The sequence below is a fragment of the Schistocerca cancellata genome, chromosome 2 (assembly GCF_023864275.1).
Source record: "Schistocerca cancellata isolate TAMUIC-IGC-003103 chromosome 2, iqSchCanc2.1, whole genome shotgun sequence".
Classification (NCBI taxonomy): Eukaryota; Metazoa; Arthropoda; class Insecta; order Orthoptera; family Acrididae; genus Schistocerca; species Schistocerca cancellata.
The window spans coordinates 1110139680-1110159230 of NC_064627.1; the positions used below are offsets into that span (position 1 = coordinate 1110139680).

Consider the following 19551-nt stretch of genomic DNA (forward strand, 5'->3'; position numbering starts at 1 on the left):
TGACTTTAGAGCATCAGGATCTGCACTGAAAATATAATTTACTGGCCGAGCTCGGACTGTAACAGAGAGTGTAAATGTGGTGAGTATGAGAGCTTCTGCCCAGCAATCCCAAAACGTTCAGCACTTAAACATGCTGCTGCCATGGGATTGTCTGATGCGAGTGTAAGAAGAATCCTGCACTGAGATCTTCACATGCAATTCTAGAAATTCTGAGAGAGTTGTTTCCTAGACGGCTCTTCTCGAGGAGACATTGCCTGGCACCCAAAGTCACTCGATTTATCGTCTTGTAATTTTTTTCTTTGGGGCACTACAAGGTTCAAGTGTACAAACATTGCCCTACAACTATGCAAGCGCTTGAGGAGGGAATCACCCTGGAAGTGGCTGTCATTCCACTGGCAATGCCACGATGAACTATAGACAATTTCCGGTAAAGGCTTCTTCAGTAAGTCAACAATGGAGGACGCTTCTTACCGGATATAATTTTAAAATCCGGCTAATGTAAAATGGCATACATTTGTTTTTCACAAATAAAAGTATTTTCTCTGTATCTTTGTTTGTTTATTCGTAATTACTTTTTGAAATACGGGACATGTTCTTTCCGGACCCTATACAAAAATATTATAGAACCTGTGTTAGCAGACATACGTGACAGTATCGTTATCAACATTTAGGGCAAAAAAATTAACAACAGACCCCCTCCTCAATTCATCTAATACAGTGCTGTCTGCAGCTGAGAATACAGTACATTTGAATGAAATCATTTCTATAATTACAGGGCTTAGAGAAATACGTAGTACTGCATAATAATCGAGACAGATTTTCAATAACTCCGTAAACCAGAGTACAAGACATCGCACATAGGCGGGTTATATTTCGAGATTTCGATGACTTATGGCAGGCAGATCTCGTAAATACACTCCTGGAAATGGAAAAAAGAACACATTGACACCGGTGTGTCAGACCCACCATACTTGCTCCGGACACTGCGAGAGGGCTGTACAAGCAATGATCACACGCACGGCACAGCGGACACACCAGGAACCGCGGTGTTGGCCGTCGAATGGCGCTAGCTGCGCAGCATTTGTGCACCGCCGCCGTCAGTGTCAGCCAGTTTGCCGTGGCATACGGAGCTCCATCGCAGTCATTAACACTGGTAGCATGCCGCGACAGCGTGGACGTGAACCGTATGTGCAGTTGACGGACTTTGAGCGAGGGCGTATAGTGGGCATGCGGGAGGCCGGGTGGACGTACCGCCGAATTGCTCAACACGTGGGGCGTGAGGTCTCCACAGTACATCGATGTTGTCGCCAGTGGTCGGCGGAAGGTGCACGTGCCCGTCGACCTGGGACCGGACCGCAGCGACACACGGATGCACGCCAAGACCGTAGGATCCTACGCAGTGCCGTAGGGGACCGCACCGCCACTTCCCAGCAACACTGTTGCTCCTGGGGTATCGGCGAGGACCATTCGCAACCGTCTCCATGAAGCTGGGCTACGGTCCCGCACACCGTTAGGCCGTCTTCTGCTCACGCCCCAACATCGTGCAGCCCGCCTCCAGTGGTGTCGCGACAGGCGTGAATGGAGGGACGAATGGAGACTTGTCGTCTTCAGCGATGAGAGTCGCTTCTGCCTTGGTGCCAATGATGGTCGTATGCGTGTTTGGCGCCGTGCAGGTGAGCGCCACAATCAGGACTGCATACGACCGAGGCACACAGGGCCAACACCCGGCATCATGGTGTGGGGAGCGATCTCCTACACTGGCCGTACACCACTGGTGATCGTCGAGGGGACACTGAATAGTGCACGGTACATCCAAACCGTCATCGAACCCATCGTTCTACCATTCCTAGACCGGCAAGGGAACTTGCTGTTCCAACAGGACAATGCACGTCCGCATGTATCCCGTGCCACCCAACGTGCTCTAGAAGGTGTAAGTCAACTACCCTGGCCAGCAAGATCTCCGGATCTGTCCCCCATTGAGCATGTTTGGGACTGGATGAAGCGTCGTCTCACGCGGTCTGCGCGTCCAGCACGAACGTTGGTCCAACTGAGGCGCCAGGTGGAAATGGCATGGCAAGCCGTTCCACAGGACTACATCCAGCATGTTTACGATCGTCTCCATGGGAGAATAACAGCCTGCATTGCTGCGAAAGGTGGATATACACTGTACTAGTGCCGACATTGTGCATGCTCTGTTGCCTGTGTCTATGTGCCTGTGGTCCTGTCAGTGTGATCATGTGATGTATCTGACCCCAGGAATGTGTCAATAAAGTTTCCCCTTCCTGGGACAATGAATTCACGGTGTTCTTATCTCAATTTCCAGGAGTGTATGAGACAATATTCACAGGAGAATAAATGTTTCAAATATTGACGCATTCTCGCAATTTTGTTAGATTCTGCCTGTGAGAACAAAGATGGGAAAGGCTGTTGCACCTGTGTTTCAACAACTATTATAGATGAGAAACAACTGCCTCCCACACAATCTACAAATTTATCATGGTGGTGAGTTCTATAATAGATATTTGGATGTGGTAATGGAAAGGTATGGAATACATCACTTATCGACATTCTGTGCTCCCTGCCGCCGTTGGATAAGCAGCTGCAGCAGCAAGTCGTATACTCCTAGCTCACTCATTTGTTACATAGTTTAATTCTTAATTTCTTTGCGTGTTTTTGCTACTTGCATTGTTTAATTCATAAATTTCGGGCGTATTATAGTATTTGAGAGTTGTAGCATCGCGTTTTAGTACCTGAATAGTGTAAATTCGCGTAGTCGTCTGTCATCTGTTTTTGTTTTGAACGGCCAGTGTCGGTTGGTCAGAGTCAGTGTGCTCCCTGCCGCCGTTGGATAAGCAGCTGCAGCAGCAAGTCGTATACTCCTAGCTCACTCATTTGTTACATAGTTTAATTCTTAATTTCTTTGCGTGTTTTTGGTACTTGCATTGTTTAATTCATAAATTTCGGGCGTATTATAGTATTTGAGAGTTGTAGCATCGCGTTTTAGTACCTGAATAGTGTAAAATCGCGTAGTCTCCTTCCGCCGCCGAGCAGTGTGTCAGCAGTACGCAAGTACCAGCATTACTGCATTTACTAGGCAATCTTGTATTTTTATAACCGTTTAAATTTTGTGTCGTTTTGTTTGCGCTCTCTGTAGATTAGTTCAGACGTTCTTTGCACAACAGTTTTTAGCATGGATAGGGACTGCAACTGCTGTGTTCGGATGCAGGCTGAGTTGGCATCCCTTCGCTCCCAGCTTCAGGCAGTGTTGGCTTCGGTCACACAGCTTGAAGCTGTTGCCAATGGGAATCACTGTGGGGGTCCGGATGGGGGTTTGTCGGGGACGGCCAGCTCGTCCCACGCATCCCCCGATCGGACTACGACTGTGGTTGCCCAGGATACTGCCCGCATTGAGGCTGATCCCTCACCTGTGGTAGAGTGGGAGGTCGTCTCAAGGTGTGGCAGGGGGCGAAAGACATTCCGGAGGGCTGAACGGAAGGCCTCTCCAGTTTGTCTGACGAACCGGTTTCAGGCTCTGTCTCAGGCTGATACTGATCTTCGGCCTGACATGGCTGCTTGTCCTGTTCCAGAGGTTGCCCCTCAGTCTGCAAGATCCGGGCAGTCGCAGAGGGTGGGCTTACTGGTAGTTGGGAGCTCCAACGTCAGGCGCGTAATGGGGCCCCTTAGGGATATGGCAGCAAGGGAGGGGAAGAAAACCAAAGTGCACTCCGTGTGCATACCGGGGGGAGTCATTCCAGATGTGGAAAGGGTCCTTCCGGATGCCATGAAGGGTACAGGGTGCACCCATCTGCAGGTGGTCGCTCATGTCGGCACCAATGATGTGTGTCGCTATGGATCGGAGGAAATCCTCTCTGGCTTCCGGCGGCTATCTGATTTGGCGAAGACTACCAGTCTCGCTAGCGGGATGAAAGCAGAGCTCACCATCTGCAGCATCGTCGACAGGACTCACTGCGGACCTTTGGTACAGAGCCGAGTGGAGGGTCTGAATCAGAGGCTGAGACGGTTCTGCGACCGTGTGGGCTGCAGATTCCTCGACTTGCGCCATAGGGTGGTGGGGTTTCGGGTTCCGCTGGATAGGTCAGGAGTCCACTACACGCAACAAGCGGCTACACGGGTAGCAGGGGTTGTGTGGCGTGGGCTGGGCGGTTTTTTAGGTTAGATGGCCTCGGGCAAGTGCAGAAAGGGCAACAGACTCAACGGGTGCGGGGCAAAGTCAGGACATGCGGGGACCAAGCAGCAATCGGTATTGTAATTGTAAACTGTCGAAGCTGCGTTGGTAAAGTACCGGAACTTCAAGCGCTGATAGAAAGCACCGAAGCTGAAATCGTTATAGGTACAGAAAGCTGGCTGAAGCCAGAGATAAATTCTGCCGAAATTTTTACAAAGGCACAGATGGTGTTTAGAAAGGATAGATTGCATGCAACCGGTGGTGGAGTGTTCGTCGCTGTTAGTAGTAGTTTATCCTGTAGTGAAGTAGAAGTGGATAGTTCCTGTGAATTATTATGGGTGGAGGTTACACTCAACAACCGAGCTAGGTTAATAATTGGCTCCTTTTACCGACCCCCCGACTCAGCAGCATTAGTGGCAGAACAACTGAGAGAAAATCTGGAATACATTTCACATAAATTTTCTCAGCATGTTATGGTCTTAGGTGGAGATTTCAATTTACCAGATATAGACTGGGACACTCAGATGTTTAGGACGGGTGGTAGGGACAGAGCATCGAGTGACATTATACTGAGTGCACTATCCGAAAATTACCTCGAGCAATTAAACAGAGAACCGACTCGTGGAGATAAGATTTTGGACCTACTGATAACAAACAGACCCGAACTTTTCGACTCTGTAAGTGCAGAACAGGGAATCAGTGATCATAAGGCCGTTGCAGCATCCCTGAATATGGAAGTTAATAGGAATATAAAAAAAGGGAGGAAGGTTTATCTGTTTAGCAAGAGTAATAGAAGGCAGATTTCAGACTACCTAACAGATCAAAACGAAAATTTCTGTTCCGACACTGACAATGTTGAGTGTTTATGGAAAAAGTTCAAGGCAATCGTAAAATGCGTTTTAGACAGGTACGTGCCGAGTAAAACTGTGAGGGACGGGAAAAACCCACCGTGGTACAACAACAAAGTTAGGAAACTACTGCGAAAGCAAAGAGAGCTTCACTCCAAGTTTAAACGCAGCCAAAACCTCTCAGACAAACAGAAGCTAAACGATGTCAAAGTTAGCGTAAGGAGGGCTATGCGTGAAGCGTTCAGTGAATTCGAAAGTAAAATACTAGGTACCGACTTGACAGAAAATCCTAGGAAGTTCTGGTCTTACGTTAAATCAGTAAGTGGCTCGAAACATCATGTCCAGACACTCCGGGATGATGATGGCATTGAAACAGAGGATGACACGCGTAAAGCTGAAATACTAAACACCTTTTTCCAAAGCTGTTTCACAGAGGAAGACTGCACTGCAGTTCCTTCTCTAAATCCTCGCACAAACGAAAAAATGGCTGACATCGAAATAAGTGTACAAGGAATAGAAAAGCAACTGGAATCACTCAACAGAGGAAAGTCCACTGGACCTGACGGGATACCAATTCGATTCTACACAGAGTACGCGAAAGAACTTGCCCCCCTTCTAACAGCCGTGTACCGCAAGTCTCTAGAGGAACAGAAGGTTCCAAATGATTGGAAAAGAGCACAGGTAGTCCCAGTCTTCAAGAAGGGTCGTCGAGCAGATGCGCAAAACTATAGACCTATATCTCTGACGTCGATCTGTTGTAGAATTTTAGAACATGTGTTTTGCTCGAGTATCATGTCGTTTTTGAAAACTCAGAATCTACTATGTAGGAATCAACATGGATTCCGGAAACAGCGAACGTGTGAGACCCAACTCGCTTTATTTGTTCATGAGTCCCAGAAAATATTAGATACAGGCTCACAGGTAGATGCTATTTTTCTTGACTTCCGGAAGTCGTTCGATACAGTTCCGCACTGTCGCCTGATAAACAAAGTAAGAGCCTACGGAATATCAGACCAGCTGTGTGGCTGGATTGAAGAGTTTTTAGCAAACAGAACACAGCATGTTGTTATCAACGGAGAGACGTCTACAGACATTAAAGTAACGTCTGGCGTGCCACAGGGGAGTGTTATGGGACCATTGCTTTTCACAATATATATAAATGACCTAGTAGATAGTGTCGGAAGTTCCATGCGGCTTTTCGCGGATGATGCTGTAGTATACAGAGAAGTTGCAGCATTAGAAAATTGTAGCGAAATGCAGGAAGATCTGCAGCGGATAGGCACTTGGTGCAGGGAGTGGCAACTGACCCTTAACATAGACAAATGTAATGTATTGCGAATACATAGAAAGAAGGATCCTTTATTGTATGATTATATGATAGCGGAACAAACACTGGTAGCAGTTACTTCTGTAGAATATCTGGGAGTATGCGTGCGGAACGATTTGAATTGGAATGATCATATAAAATTAATTGTTGGTAAGGCGGGTACCAGGTTGAGATTCATTGGGAGAGTCCTTAGAAAATGTAGTCCATCAACAAAGGAGGTGGCTTACAAAACACTCGTTCGACCTATACTTGAGTATTGCTCATCAGTGTGGGATCCGTACCAGATCGGGTTGACAGAGGAGATAGAGAAGATCCAAAGAAGAGCGGCGCGTTTCGTCACAGGGTTATTTGGTAACCGTGATATCGTTACGGAGATGTTTAACAAACTCAAGTGGCAGACTCTGCAAGAGAGGCGCTCTGCATCGCGGTGTAGCTTGCTCGCCAGGTTTCGAGAGGGTGCGTTTCTGGATGAGGTATCGAATATATTGCTTCCCCCTACTTATACCTCCCGAGGAGATCACGAATGTAAAATTAGAGAGATTAGAGCGCGCAGAGAGGCTTTCAGACAGTCGTTCTTCCCGCGAACCATACGCGACTGGAACAGGAAAGGGAGGTAATGACAGTGGCACGTAAAGTGCCCTCCGCCACACACCGTTGGGTGGCTTGCGGAGTATAAATGTAGAATGTAGATGTAGATTCTCTCAGGTGAAAGCATGTATTGTGGAGCATTTGATTGGAACAACAAAATGGTATGTATAGTTCTGTCTTAATCTTTGTAGTTCTTCCAAACGTCCGCCCGCAAATTATTAACATGGGCAACTGCTCAATCCACAGCACAATAAAAACCAAACCAACTGATGTGCATGATAACAAGCTTCCAAATACCGTTTACAATCGCATCATAACGATAGATATACACAGAAAGGAATTTATGTTGGTAATTGTGCACATATTTCAGAACACAAGACAGCGTTTCAGCGTTTGAGAAATCGTATCTCTCAAACTGCTCAAGAGAGATTCCAAGATGCAACGCAAAAGTGATAGAACTTACATCTTAAATGATAGCAGCAGGAGTGAAATTGCTGGTAGGTTTTACACAGAAGTGAGAGCCAGTGAACGAGATGTCTTACTCATAGAACATGTCTTAAGGCGATGGCGGAAAAAAGCTCTTGTTAAGGGGTTAGGATTCTCTTCACTGCATAACAGTTCGGTGCACTACACTGCTTTGCAATATCGCAAGGTGCAGAAACCTCAAATACCGCAGCTGCATAACAGGCATGATAAAAAAAAATGGCTCTGAGCACTATGGGACTTAACATCTGAGGTCATCAGTCCCCTAGAACTTAGAACTACTGAAACCTAAGTAACCTAAGGACTCACTCACATCCATGCCCGACGCAGGATTCGAACCTGCGACCGTAGAGGTCGAGCGCTTCCGGACTGAAGCGCCTAGAACCGCTCGGCCACCACGGCCGGCACAGGCATGATAGGAAGCATGTCAGCGGAAGTAGTGGTATTTTCGATAACCTGCCAATAGAACTTCATATCCCCACATACAACTACTGTGGACCTAAAATTAAGTTTGAGAAACGACTTGCAAGTGGCGACAAGGGGATCAGTCTTTTATACGAGGCCTGCATATATCACTGAATCAGATATGCAGGAAATAAGGATCTCCCAGAACGTCATGCTGCAGGTAGAATATCTGAGCCAAGGAAATACATTCAAGAAGGAATATCGGTATCGCTTAGCAAATCTCCTCGCTTTTTATAGATAAAGCTATATGCGCAAAACTTTAATTGGGTGTGGGGTTAATTTTCAGTCGAGTTATGAATGCTGCTCATCACCTGCTGAAGAATAAGGATCAGAAGAAAGAGGGCAAGTCAGGGTGTTTAAAAAAAGTATTCAGTTATCACTGGCTGCAGCTAAAAGAACCTCAAAAGGAAAACTGATTAACACTGCCGAGTACATCAGATGGAATCCTCCCGTTCTTAATTCCAGCCTTGACAGGCTTTCAGTGGTTGCTTCCCTAGCCGGCAGCGTGGCAGCTTTCGCCAGAACAGTCGAAAATGCGGTAAACACACCACAGCAGCTTCAAAAACCGAAAATAATGCTTGGAACCTGCGGATACTGGGAAAGGACTGTATTTAAAACTGACCAGGAAAGATTTTGGATTGTTCATTAAAAAACTAGTAGCTATATTGACCAACAGACCACTTACAAATGCCGATCGGCTCAGATTCGTCAAAATGTTCACCATCGCCAGGCTTCATGGAGTTTTCGTGTTGACATTGAGGGAGGACCCGAAACTCTCTGGGCGTCGTATGTTAGAAGAAAAATCAAAATAGAGTTTATTACTGCGATTCTTTTGGTAATTTGCAGCTTCCAGAAGAATTAGACAGTTACTTTTCTAGTAACCACATAATGGTTTGGTGCGTAAGTTCATATGGTTTTTCCATAGGTTTAATAAACACATCATTTACATGTAACACAGACTTTAGTCATGAATAATATATTATCCTTCACTATTTACAACTGTCTGCCAACGCTGGAGTAACTTTTTGATTACGCGACTGTAGAAATCACGTAGTTTTGACGCGAAAAACTCCTCGGGCCAGGTTCGGAGCACATTTTCATCCAAAACGGGAAATTTCTTGAAGGTTGTTCGTAAGAGAGAGGAAAAGATATAAATCTGAGGGCGCAAGATCGGGGGAAAAAGCTGGGCGCGGAATGACTTCCCAACCCAACTCACGTGTAGCATTTCTTGTTAGTTTAGCACAATGCGGGCGGGCGTTGTCGTGGAGTAGCATCACTCCGCGCAGCCTTCCTGGTCGTTGTCCTTGGACTGCGTCTGCAAGAGGTTTCCGTTGCTAGTAATAAATGTCAGCAACGATGGTTACATCTCGGGGAAGCAATCTGTAGTACACCACACCGTCGCTCTTTCGCCAGATGCGTAACATAACCTTTCGTCGATGTGTGTAAGTCATACTATTGGGAGTTGCTGCTTTGTTTGGGCTCAGCCATTCATTTCTTTTCCTTATGTTAGCATAAAGACTCCATTTCTCGTCACCGGTAACGATACAGGATTGGAAAGGTCGGTGTTGGTCAAGTACCAAGTGATGACGAGCAAGCAGAGATGCACGTAGGGACATACATCCAATTCCTTATCCTTCCCTACTGCATGCAAATCTTTCACGATGATGGAATGATCACAGTCCATCATACACTACTGGCCATTAAAATTCCTATACCAAGAAGAAATGCAGATGATAAACGGGTATTCATTGCACAAATATATTATACTAGAACTGACATGTGATTACATTTTCACGCCATTTGGGTGCATAGATCCTGAGAAATCAGTACCCAGAACAACCACCTCTGGCCGTAATAACAGTCTTGATACGCCTGGGCATTGAGTCAAACAGAGCTTGGATGGCGTGTACAGGTACAATTGCCCATGCAGCTTCAACACGATACCACAGTTCATCAAGAGTAGTGACTGGCGTATTGTGACGAGCCAGTTGCTCGGCCACCATTGACCAGACGTTTTCAGTTGGTGAGAGATCTGGAGAACGTGCTGGCCAGGACAGCAGTCGAACATTTTCTGTATCCAGAAAGGCCCGTACAGGACCTGCAACATGCGGTCATGCATTATCCTGCTGAAATGTAGGGTTTCGCAGGGATCGAATGAAGGGTAGAGCCACGGGTCGTAACACATCTGAAATGTAACGTCCACTGTTCAAAGTGCCGTCAGTGCGAACAAGAGGTGACCGAGACGTGTAACCAATGGCACCCCATACCATCACGCCGGGTGATACGCCAGTATGGCGATGACGAATACACGCTTCCAATGTGCGTTCACCGCGATGTCGCCAAACACGGATGCGACCATCATGATGGTGTAAACAGAACCTGGAGTCATCCGAAAAAATGACGTTTTGCCATTCGTGCACTCAGGTTCGTTGTTGAATACACCATCGCAGGCGCTCCTGTCTGTGATGCAGCGTTAAGGGTGACCGCAGCCATGGTCTCCGAGCTGATAGTCCGTGCTGCTGCAAACGTCGTCGAACTGTTCGTTCAGATGATTGTAGTCTTGCAAACGTCCCCATCTGTTGACTCAGGGATCGAGACGTGGCTGCACGATCCGTTACAGCCATGCGGATAAGATGCCTGTCATCTCGACTGCTAGTGATACGAGGCCGTTGGTTCCCAGCACGGCGTTCCGTATTGCCCTCCTGAACCCACCGATTCCATATTCTGCTAACAGTCATTGGTTCTCGACCAACGCGAGCAGCAATGTCGCGATACGATAAACCGCAATCGCGATAGGCTACTATCCGACCTTTATCAAAGTCGGAAACGTGATGGTACGCATTTCTCCTCCTTACACGAGGCATCACAACAACGTTTCACCAGGCAACGCCGGTCAACTGCTGTTTGTGTATGAGAAATCGGTTGGAAACGTTCCTCATGTCAGCACGTTGTAGGTGTCGCCACTGGCGCCAAGCTTGAGTGAATGCTCTGAAAAGCTAATCATTTACATATCACAGTATCTTCTTCCTGTGGGTTAAATTTCGCGTCTGTAGCACGTCACCTTTAGGGTGTAGCAATTTTAATGGCCAGTAGTGTATCTACCAGTTCTCAAGTACACTTACATGATCATTGTTGATAAATTTATTTCAGCGATCTTCATCAAAACCCAAAGGCATTTCTGAACATGGAATGTCAAAACGGTCGTCCTTAAAACGACAAAACTATTTTCTTAGTGTGCTCTGTCCAATGGCATTATCCCCATACAAGTGGCATATATCTCTAGTTGCCTCCGCTGCCGTCAACCCTACACTGAACTCAAACAGAAATGTTCTGATTTCTCCACTTGGCACTCCATTTTCTAGCGTTTACTGCTCCATTCCCTATCTCCAAATGACAAAATGTCAATATGTAAACTCAAATAGCAACAGTGAACTACAAATAAAAAATGCAATTTGATAAATAAATCCATATCAACCGGAACATGCAATACAAAAACGCAACGAATTTATCCACCAGATTAATATTCTATAATTTTCAGCACTACCAAATGTTCAAGACGACCTCTTTGGACACCTACGTCTCATGTGTAACCTGACATCTACAAGGAAGGTATAAAAATGGCAATCACAACTTCTTCAGCTGATCGTTGGTATTTACAGTAAGCGTGATTTACTTCCCTCCAATCGAACTAGGCAAAGTGGAGTAGTGCTCTGGTAGTTTAGAAGCGTACAACAAAATTCCAAATATCACTGCATCAAACTACAACTACATTGGTTGTCACCATACTTCACAGAAGTAGCCTCCATTACCTACTTCTGCCAATTAATATATAATTTCGCTTATTACACATCCCTGAAGGCTCTCTTTCACTATGGGATTTATTGAATGACGTATGAGAGCAGCCTGTACTATATTACAGGGTTATTACAAATGATTGAAGCGATTTCACAGCTCTACAATAACTTTATTATTTGAGATATTTTCACAATGCTTTGCACACACATACAAAAACTCAAAAAGTTTTTTTAGGCATTCACAAATGTTCGATATGTGCCCCTTTAGTGATTCGGCAGACATCAAGCCGATAATCAAGTTCCTCACACACTCGGCGCAGCATGTCCCCATCAATGAGTTCGAAAGCATCGTTGATGCGAGCTCGCAGTTCTGGCACGTTTCTTGGTAGAGGAGGTTTAAACACTGAATCTTTCACGTAACCCCACAGAAAGAAATCGCATGGGGTTAAGTCGGGAGAGCGTGAAGGCCATGACATGAATTGCTGATCATAATCTCCACCACGACCGATCCATCGGTTTTCCAATCTCCTGTTTAAGAAATGCCGAACATCATGATGGAAGTGCGGTGGAGCCGGTCTGACAAGGTGTCGATACAGTTGACACAGCTGTACCTAAGAGGAATAAGGCGGAGACCTTTCCACACAGCCATCCTGTTGAAAGATGAAGTCGGCGCTGTAGGTCTCCAGTTCTGGCATGAGCCAAATTTCCGCGGGCTACACGTGAAACTTGCCCGCACGCTTTCAACCGTTTCTTCGCTCACTCCAGGCCGACCCGTTGATTTCCCCTTACAGAGGCATCCAGAAGCTTTAAACTGCGCATACCATCGCCGAATGGAGTTAGCAGTTGGTAGATCTTTGTTGAACTTCGTCCTGAAATGTCGTTGCACTGTTATGACTGACTGATGTGAGTGCATTTCAAGCACGACATACGCTTTCTCGGCTCCTGTCGCCATTTTGTCTCAGTGCGCTCTCGAACGCTCTGGCGGCAGAAACCTGAAGTGCGGCTTCAGCCGAACAAAACTTTATGAGTTTTTCTACGTATCTGCAGTGTGTCGTGACCATATGTCAATGAATGGAGCTACAGTGAATTTATGAAATCGCTTCAATCATTTGTAATAGCCCTGTATTTCCTGATACTAATTTTTGTGCTACAGTAATACTCACCTTCTTTTTGGAAATGCTGTCTCCAATGGCATTTTGGATGTGTTCGAGTTCTGATTCACTAATTCTGGGATGATCCGCCGGGTTATCATACACGAGCCACCACCAACTGATAAACCATAATATTCCAATCGTACCAGTGACGTAAAACACGGCTTGCCAGTTGAGAAAGTGTATGATCAAGCCACAGAGAGGGAACGTTAGTGCAGCACCCACAGAGCTACCTGCAAAATTTAGGAATCAGGTAGTAAGACAGCTCATCAGCGAATGAAGCAACACTATAATGTTCTTGCCAAATGAAAATCTATCTTATAATCTCAGCGTTGTTTCTTTTCCCAGTGAGAATGAAACCGAAAGTGTTAAATTTTGAATAATGAGCAAAAGGCAACCATTTACATCCTGGAATAGCCATTACTGTAGACTAATGTTAAGCTCATGCAGTTATTCACAGTTTATATAAGAGCAGACACTAAAATATTCTAGATGTTTATTTTTTTTTTAGGAAATGTAAAATTCTATTGGCAGGACTATAATTACAGATGCAGCAAATTTTATTTATTTATTTATTTATTGATTTATTTAACCTGGCAAGATTAGGGCCATCAGGCCCTCTCTTACATCTAACCAGGCATTCTACTTATTTTACATTCATACGTTGTAGTAGGCATGTTAAACTACAAAAAGTGAAATAAACAATTAGAAATACATACATATAGAGTTTATATTCGTAGGTCATAAGTACTGTTATAATTAGACATTATTGAAGAGACAAATTTTAGATAGGAGTGCTGGCAGCAGGGAGTATGAGGGAGACTCATGGTGAAGGGAGGAGAAGAATAGAGAGACATGATGAAACATAATTAAGGAAATATAAAGGAAAAGAAGATTGCGTGGCTAATAGAGATAGATGAAGAGGATGGCATCTCAGAAGCAAGATAGGAGACGCTATCTTTGCTATTTGACGGATGAGAGGATTGGCCTGGTACATTAATTTTGTGGAGAACTTCATGAAGATGATAGTAGGAAATGCTTCAACTTCATCTTAAAAGCAGCTGGAGATTGAATTTTGCGCAAGGTAAGGGGCAGTTTGTTCCAGAGGCGGACAGCGGCAACTGAGAAGGAGCTTGCAAAAGTTTTTGTTTTGTGAGTGGGCACAGTTAGGATACCAAATGTCCATTGTCTCAAGAAAAGGAAACTAGTTAGCTTTGTTTCGTGATGAAATCAAGTGGACATTTATTTGGATTGCTATAGAAAAACTGTGGAAAATGCACCTGAATACTAGCACTTTTTCATGTAAACAACTATCTCCAATTATGAGTGCCATCTCTCAACTGCTTTGCCTCATCAGTGGGTCCATGTGCATCAGTCACCTCATACAGTAATTCGACAAGGGCAAGCTTCAACAGTCGTTGTATGACATAGTATTGCAAGGTTATTCATTCACTGTGTTCTGCCCGCCGGGGTGGCCGAGCGGTTCTAGGCGCTACAGTCTGGAAGCGCGCGACCGCTACGGTCGCAGGTTCGAATCCTGTCTCGGGCATGGATGTGTGTGATGTCCTTAGGTTAGTTAGGTTCAAGTAGTTCTAAGTTCTAGGGGACTGATGACCTCAGAAGTTAAGTCCCATAGTGCTCAGAGCCATTTGAACCATTGTGGACTGTAGACCCTTTAAGAAGAATCCTCAGGGATTATATGAGTCACCAACCGTGTTTTGAATGACCAGGATTGTGAGAATGGTACAAACCTCTACAAAAAGAAAATTTCAACTTCAAGACGGGTAACAAAATTTATTTTATTGTAGAGAAGCTGAATTGAAGTTGTAGATTTGTTGTAAGTGTTCTGGACAAGAGCAGTGCATTATATATAAACGAAACCATATACTTTTAAGGATCAAGAGTATAAGAGGAATAAGAATATTGTACATGCTATATTTTCTTCAACTATTGGCGCTATTTAGATTAATATGAAATTAGAAGCAAAAACTTCAAACAGCTAAGATCGCTGTAGTACAGCATTTATTTTGATTACCAGTTTCAGTAAACTATGTTGCCATCTTCGGTTATGTAAAGCATAAGATGGAAATTCTAATCACATTGGTATCAGATATAACGAGGTGTGATACATTTTTACATGATATGTATATAGGCCACATACCTCATGTCACTTCAGTGACTCTCAACCATGTGCACATTATACCATGCCATATCATAAAAAAAGGCATTTGAAGAACATGAAACAACGTAAAATGAAGATGCTTTACAACTAAAGTTTTAATACCAGAAGATGACAGCATAGTCTATTGAAACCAGTTGTCTTAAAAAATTATGCAATCTTGGTTGTTGAATGCTTTTTTAATCTTTGTAAAATACTGGCGCCTAACCAATACCACCAAAGGCGAAGGAATTGGATACGGATCGACATTTGGTTAAGCATCAGTGGTAGACTTATAGTGTACCACTGATCCATTTGGCTTTTTAACTATGAGCATGGGCGTTGCCAACTGGCTACAGAATATACAGAATACTGGGAATATTATTTCCACAGTTTGAAAACTATCTCGTTCCGCTTTAGCCTGATTGCACGTGGCGAAAGGCACTGGACGTCCGTTACAAAATTTGGCACCGCTGACTGCTTCAAGAACAGGTGGGCTTGTACAATCTAATGTAGCGTCAAACAGTTGTTTATATTCCGCGCGTAATGTATCGCATCGCATTTGAAACGAGATTCACTTGGTATTCAATTTGTAAAGCGAAAAGCGTCCAAGCAGAAATATTAGTTGTCCTCTAAGAGTTGACTGCTAACGGGGTTAGTTGACGAGTTACACTTTTATTCTTATCTTGGACTTCGGACTTTGATCTGACCCTGCAGCGGGATCGACCGGCAATTGCAAGAGGGCGTTGTGAAAAGTAATACCTCCGAATTTTTTATGTGAACACTCTTAAAGCTTTTTAAATAAAGTAAACATTATTAACACTCTACATCCTTATTCTTCATGTATGTATATTTATTTCTCAACATAGTCACACTGGCGGTGAACACATTTCTCGCAACGAGTGACGTATACCATTACTGTAGAATGTTTGTTAATAGAACCATAATCGATTGCCCATGGCATCTCTGCTCTCCCCTCTCCTATTTCCCCTTCCTCCTCCTCCACCTCCTCTCTTGGCAGGTCCCCGGACTCGTACACGCTCAGTGAACATTCACGTGCCAGAGATCATCGCCATCAGTGTTTAGTGTGTGTGCATCGTTTTGTGTTTCGTGCAGTTACAACTCAACTGTTCACATGTGCCGTCGTCGTTCTCCGTGTTTTGGGCGCCGTGTCTCCAAGTGTTAGTGTTTTTTTTTTTCGTCCAACGTGAACGGCTTCTTGTTTCTTGTTTTTTTTTTGTATCTCCATTTTTTGCCCGCCGTTTTTTGTATTGTATATATCACCTCTCTCTCATGTTTATTGTTCCACTTAAGGCTGAAGAGCAGCGTACTATGCTGCTGCCAGCCCGCCTGTATAGGTGTTTAAAATTACAATAAAGGAAAAAAAAAACCATAATCGACCGAGCGAGGTGGCGCAGTGGTTAGACACTGGACTCGCATTCGGGAGGACGACGGTTCAATCCCGCGTCCGGCCATTCTGATTAAGGTTTTACGTGATTTCCCTAAATCGCTCCAGGCAAATGCCGGGATGGTTCCTTTCAAAGGGCACGGCTGACTTCCTTCCCCAACCTTCCCTAATCCGATGAGACCGATGACCTCGCTGTCTTGTCTCCTTCCCCAAACAACCCAACCCAAGAACGATAATCATATCTGATTCCACCTCCAGTGCCTCTCTCCTCTTACAGCCTTTAGCGGTGTGTACTGGAGTGTGCTGCACCTTGCAGCTATAATTTTACTGAAGATTATCAATTTTATTTCAGTTCCAATGACTGTGATTTCAATGTAGCTTCAAATATTATCTTCGTACGTAGTATTTCATTTGGTGAGCGGTTTTTGCTCGTAAATCTATTGGTCTGTTACAATATGTATTTGTTCGAATTACCTGATGAAGACACCAATAGCCGCTGTCAAAACCACATTAAAGTAAAATCTCGGCGCAACTAGCTGGCTGTACAAATCATATTCTTATATCGTCGCTGTCTCATAGCGATGTTTAAAATTGTAAGAACCACACCTCTGCCTGCAACGTGTCATCGCTATCAAAGTGAAGTCATTAAAGGTGTTCTTTAAGTTTTTGGACTAAATGAAAGTCGGATAGGGCCAAGTCGGGAATGAATGGAGGGTGATCGATTGCAGTGAACCGAAGGTGTAGGATTGCTGCAGATGTCGCAGTGCTTTGTGGTATTGTCATGCTGAACGAGAAGGTGCTCAGTGTGTGGACGAGTTCTTCGAATTCGAAGCTCGGTATAGCGTCCTCAGTGAAATAATACGAAAAGACTTAAAAAACAGTATTTATAAGGAAGAGACATTTAAAAATTGAATAATATATTGAAAGGTCTCTGTTGGATTCCTTTCATGTTAATTTCTTAAATCTGTTGTCATTTACGGCATAAATTCCTCTTCGAAATTTACTGTGGTGTTTCTGACTATCTGGGAGGAGACTGAGCAGTGAAACGTGTTAGTTTTACACATAAACAAGAACGATCTGTCACACAACTACACTTTAAAACACAGTTTATATGTAATTCATGTCACACAGTCTCATACGGAACCTACATCCGCTTTCTTTTATATACTGTATATGATAAGATACTGTCATCCCCCTTCCCTTCTGTGTGAGAGGATGAATGAGCAAATGTATTTCTAGTTGCATGCTGGATGGTAGCAGACAAGCCTGTCTGCTAGAGAACAGTAGAACCAACGTCGGAACAGGTAGCTACGCTTTCTAAAAGCAAAGAGGTTTCTATCCTTAGTATGGTCCTGTCCGTCCTTTGTCATGTTGGTGTAGGAAGCTGCCTCTCTGGCCACTTCCGTTTGTATTTGTGAGCCACCCTCAGGAAGGGACCAGGTCAGTCTGCCCGCGGCGAGCGTCTGAAGTGGTAAGATTTCCGGCTAAGCGCGTGTCTGGTAAGTCCGTAGGACAATGGATTTCTTAAGTTCAGCCTAACTGAAAATTTAATCACCTTTATTTCAGGTTTAGCTCTAAAATATCTAATGTTATCTTAAATTGCAACGCAGTGTAATTCGAGTGTGAAGTTCAGAATATATTCCGGTAGTTGCTTTGTCACTACTTTGTGAGTAAAGTGGAACCACGTGTTGATCAGTAACTTTAACTAGCATCATCAATCTTCAATGCGAATGTGTGTGAGATTATAACGTCTCGTCCTGACAATATTTTTCAATATAGCAACTTTTCTTTATGTTCAACCCACATGGGCTGTACTTTGTGAGACCAGTACCACGTGATTATACAACTGTTTGACCCATCAGGTTAATAGTAAGACGATAGTAACCAGTTCGAGGTTTTTCTTTTGTAAATTGCTTTTCGATCTAATTTATTTCAATTATCAAAATTATTGTGGAGCTATACGCTTTGTGTAAACCAAGTTGACCACGTGAAGCATGTGGTGTAATCATCAAAGTAGCCCTCAGCTATTCTTTTCGGGAAGATTTCACAGAGAGTTAGTATGAATTTAGTATACCAGTGTGTGGTAATTACATGACGGACAGGATTATGCTACGAACATAACTTCTTTGGGTGAAAATTGAATCGATTGGTTGTGGTTAATTTCCTCTTGCATATGTTTCAACGTTGTTCGTGTGTTATTTTATGAATGCAGTGTTGTATGCAGTCTCCCAATCTTGGATCCATATTTGATGTGTTCCGTAAGATTACAATCTCACATTTTCACAATCCTAAATAAGGCACCAGCTTAGTTACGATTCAAGTTTAATATGCTGAAATTTCAATGATCAATGTTAAAATAAATTTCCAAATATAAACCGATTTATTTCTTTTTATTTAAACTCTCTTATATATATATATATATATATATATATATATATATATATATATATATATATATATCACTGGTTGTCGTATGACTATTAAAAGATTATAATTAATGTTGTCTGGTTGGGAATTTGGTAATCTAGACTGGGTACCTGGTGAAACAGTTGCGCAGTAATGCAAGGTTAACTTCCTCAGATAGCTCACAGCTTTTAATCCACTTTTATGGTCTTGAATATCAGCACCGCTTACACCTCAAATTAAGCAACAACTTTACAATATATTTTTATCATCTACCTGTAAAATAATAATTTCTCTGTGTAAGTTTCGAGTGCAAAGAAATATAACAAAATGATCTACAGAGACGACAAGATACGCTCTTTTGTTAATTTTTTAGTCGTCTTCACTTCTTCTCTTGTCTTGGTCGCGTGTAGACGGACATCTTGCGAGTGCTGGCAAATGTAAGCATATTTGTACCAATTAAGCAGATAATATATTGATTTAATATTATTGTCCACGTTTAATTTGTAAGAAGTGAACCCAATTTCATATCCGCCTTCCTTGAATTAACCTGCATTCGAGTAATTTACAGTTCAACAATCGCAGCGGCCGATGCAGCCAACGACGCCATTACATGGCGATATTAACTTATAAAAAATTTAGCGGAAGCGAAAAACTCGCCCGCCATTAACATAATATACATATTTCTCCACAGCCGCCCGACGTTGCAGAAAATACGTAGCTTTAATATTCTTATTTTC

General features: G+C 43.7%; 1 protein-coding gene across 1 annotated transcript in view; it reads right to left on the reverse strand.

Annotated features, from left to right (window-relative positions):
- Positions 1 to 19551, reverse strand: part of LOC126163130 (sialin-like) — a 156632-nt gene that overhangs the window by 51907 nt on the left and 85174 nt on the right. Inside the window, exon 5 of the mRNA XM_049920057.1 lies at positions 12855 to 13075. Coding sequence (XP_049776014.1) covers positions 12855 to 13075 — 221 coding nt within the window. The remainder of the gene's footprint in view (positions 1 to 12854; positions 13076 to 19551) is intronic.